The sequence below is a fragment of the Oncorhynchus mykiss genome, chromosome 24, assembly GCF_057628025.1.
Source record: "Oncorhynchus mykiss isolate SJ-2025 chromosome 24, ASM5762802v1, whole genome shotgun sequence".
Classification (NCBI taxonomy): Eukaryota; Metazoa; Chordata; class Actinopteri; order Salmoniformes; family Salmonidae; genus Oncorhynchus; species Oncorhynchus mykiss.
In genome coordinates, this window is record NC_143045.1 from 21,279,769 (window position 1) to 21,283,170 (window position 3,402).

Genomic DNA, 3,402 nt, shown 5'->3' on the forward strand with positions numbered 1-3,402 from the left:
CTCAGAATTGAGTGGAGGTGTTCAGCAGTAAGTCGACTTCTGTGTGATGTTTTGTTCAGGTTCATCAAAGAAAACAGTTGTTCACACAGGTATGTGCTGCCAAACATAGACAACGTTTGAGCAGCCTGGATGCGCAGCTGGGGCATTGTGCCGGGGAGGAAACGGGCGAACTCCGCAGCACCCACTGCCGCATATTTTGCCCTCAGTGCATCATTGCATTGGAGGTCAATCAACTCCATTTGGAGGTTTGGTGGTGAGCTTTCCACGTCAACAGCAAATGGGTTACCGAGCAGTTCCAACCTGCTTTTTTGTGCTTCAAAGTCAGCAAATCGGCGTCGAAAGTCAGCGGCAAGCATACCTATTTTATCAGCCAACTGTGTGCTCGGGAACGCACTGGTAGAGAGCTTCTCTTTCATGGTCTGGCAGCTGGGAAAGTGGCTCAAATTTTCTTTCCGCATCTGCGTCTCCCACAGAGTCAGTTTGGTTTTAAATGCCTTCACTGTACTGTACATATCAGAGATGACACGATCCCGACCCTGCAGCTGCAAGTTTATTGCATTCAGATGACTCGTAATGTCACACAGAAAAGCCATTTCACACAGAAACATTTCGTCTCGGAGTTGTGTTGTGTCTTTCCCTTTGCTGTCCAAGAACAGACAAATCTCCTCACGAAGCTCGAAACATCTTTGAAGCACCTTTCCCTGGCTTAGCCATCGCACCTCTGTGTGATAAGGCAAATCACCATGCTCCGTTTCTAACTCCGTCAGAAATGCCTTGAACTGGCGGTGATTCAAACCTTTGGCTCTGATAAAGTTAACTGTGCGCGTGATGATGCTCATTACATGCTCCATTTTCAAGGCTTTACCGCACAACGCTTCCTGGTGTATGATACAATGATAAGCTGTCAGCTCACCTGTCGCGTTTTCCTCTTGCATCTTTTCCCGTATCTTCGCCACCAGTCCGCTCCTGTGTCCACACATCGCAGGTGCTCCGTCGGTTGTCAAACCCACGAGTTTTTCCCAAGGCAGCTCCATCTCATTTACACATCTTGACACCTCTTCATACAAATCATGCCCCGTAGTTGTGCCATGCATAGGACGTAAAGCCAAAAACTCCTCTGTCACGCTTAGGTTGGAGTCCACTCCGCGGATGAAAATTGACAACTGGGCAATGTCAGAAATGTCGGTGCTCTCATCCACAGCCAAGGAATATGCAATAAAATCTTTTCCCTTTTTCACAAGCTGCTCTTTTAGATTGATGGACAACTGGTCTACTCTCTCGGCAATGGTGTTTCTGCTCAGACTCACATTTAAAAAGAGTTGCCTTTTTTCTGGGCAAACTTCGTCACAAACTTTAATCATGCAGTTTTTGATGAAATCCCCCTCCGTAAATGGCCGGGCTGATTTAGCGATCTCTTCTGCCAAAATAAAACTGGCCTTGACAGCAGCCTGGCCTTGTGATTTGGCTTTTTTGAACAGAGCCTGTCGAGATTTGAGGCCTCGTTTTAATTCCTCTGCCTTTTGTAGCCTTTGTTCCATGTCCATATTCTTGTTTTTGTCCGCGTGTTTCGTTTCATAATGTCGTCTCAGATTATACTCTTTCAGTACCGCCACACTTTCTCCACACAGAAGACACACAGGTTTTCCAGCTACCTTCGTGAACATATACTCCGACTCCCACCTTGTTTGAAACCCCCGGTTCTCAGTATCCACCTTCCGTTTTGCCATTTTTGATGGGTATCTGAAAGTTAATTTTACTGTGATGCTGACGACTGCTGTGCCAATAAATATTGAAATGAAGCAGCCTACTGCTCGGTGCGTCACCTTTGCATTGTGGGAAATGTAGTATTGGTGCGTGTAAAAGATCTGCGGGCTGCCGGCTTGCTGCGGGCCGGTTCTAATAATAAATCAAGATCATCCCAGGGGCCGTAAAAAACCTTCTTGCGGGCCGGATGTGGCCCGCGGGCCTTGACTCTGACATATGTGGTTCAGACCATTCCAAGCTATAGAATGTGGACCACTATTTAGCCATATCCAATCAGGAGTAAAAGTATGCTCTGTATGGTTTAGTCGACTTCCTCAATGGTTGGTTCAGAGGATCCGCCTCCTCCGGGTGTGGCACCACCAGCCCCTGGCATCCCTCCTGGCATCCCCCCGGGCATGCCCCCTGCACCCTGGTACAGCTTGGTGATGATTGGGTTACACACTTTCTCCAGCTCCTTCTGGTGGTGCTCAAACTCCTCCTTCTCTGCAGACTACAAGGAGAGAGATTACAATGAGGGACGCTATAATTGATTTTAAATATGAATGTTAACCCACTCCATTCTGGTTGAAAGGCCCAGGGCCAGTACTGTACCTGGTTCTTATCCAGCCAGCTGATGACCTCGTTGCACTTGTCCATGATCTTCTGTTTGTCCTCGTTGCTGAGCTTTCCCTTGAGCTTCTCGTCCTCCACGGTGGACTTCATGTTAAAGGTGTACGACTCCAGGCCATTTTTGGACGCCACCTTGTCCCTCTGGACATCGTTCGCAGCTTTGTACTGCTCAGCCTCCTGGACCATGCGCTCTATGTCCTCCTTACTCAGGTGACCTATGGAGAGAGGGACAGACAATGAGATGGAGGATTTGTTAAAGCATTGTTGGAGAGGACATCCCTATTTAAAATGCTGTGCATACTTTACAATGGCATAGTATTTAAAGCTACATTCGGAGATTCAGATGTTCAAGATTCAAAGGGTAAATATCAATAAATTGAAATGAACATGAACAGATTCCCAGATCCCAGACTATAGACTAAAAACGCAATCTGAGATTGGATCATCCATGTTTGGACATACAGTGCCTTGCGAAAGTATTCGGACCCCTTGAACTTTGCGACCTTTTGCCACATTTCAGGCTTCAAACATAAAGATATAAAACTGTATTTTTTTGTGAAGAATCAACAACAAGTGGGACACAATCATGAAGTGGAACAACATTTATTGGATATTTCAAACTTTTTTAACAAATCAAAAACTGAAAAATTGGGCGTACAAATTTATTCAGCCCCTTTACTTTCAGTGCAGCAAACTCTCTCCAGAAGTTCAGTGAGGATCTCTGAATGATCCAATGTTGACCTAAATGACTGATGATGATAAATACAATCCACCTGTGTGTAATCAAGTCTCCGTATAAATGCACCTGCACTGTGATAGTCTCAGAGGTCCGTTAAAAGCGCAGAGAGCATCATGAAGAACAAGGAACACACCAGGCAGGTCCGAGATACTGTTGTGAAGAAGTTTAAAGCCAGATTTGGATACAAAAAGATTTCCCAAGCTTTAAACATCCCAAGGAGCACTGTGCAAGCGATAATATTGAAATGGAAGCAGTATCAGACCACTGCAAATCTACCAAGACCTGGCCGT

The 3,402-nt window shown here is 45.9% G+C and overlaps 1 protein-coding gene across 1 annotated transcript; it reads right to left on the reverse strand.

Annotated features, from left to right (window-relative positions):
• Positions 1–1,991: 1,991 nt before the first annotated feature.
• On the reverse strand, positions 1,992–2,587 carry LOC149972398 (heat shock cognate 70 kDa protein-like). The gene is made up of 2 exons (XM_090218639.1): positions 2,356–2,587; positions 1,992–2,254 (listed from the first exon to the last, which is right to left on the reverse strand). The coding sequence occupies exons 1-2, from the start codon at positions 2,557–2,559 to the stop codon at positions 2,066–2,068; spliced, it is 393 nt and encodes a 130-aa protein (XP_090074765.1). The 5' UTR covers positions 2,560–2,587; the 3' UTR covers positions 1,992–2,065.
• Between the last annotated feature and the right edge of the window lie 815 nt (positions 2,588–3,402).

Bases quoted from the DNA above. Each gene is read 5' to 3' on its own strand.
- LOC149972398 (XM_090218639.1), bottom strand. From the start codon at position 2,559: ATGGTCCAGGAGGCTGAGCAGTACAAAGCTGCGAACGATGTCCAGAGG. The intron at 2,255-2,355 runs GTACAGTACTGG...CTCTCCTTGTAG, and splicing joins GCTGGCTGGATAAGAACCAG to TCTGCAGAGAAGGAGGAGTT.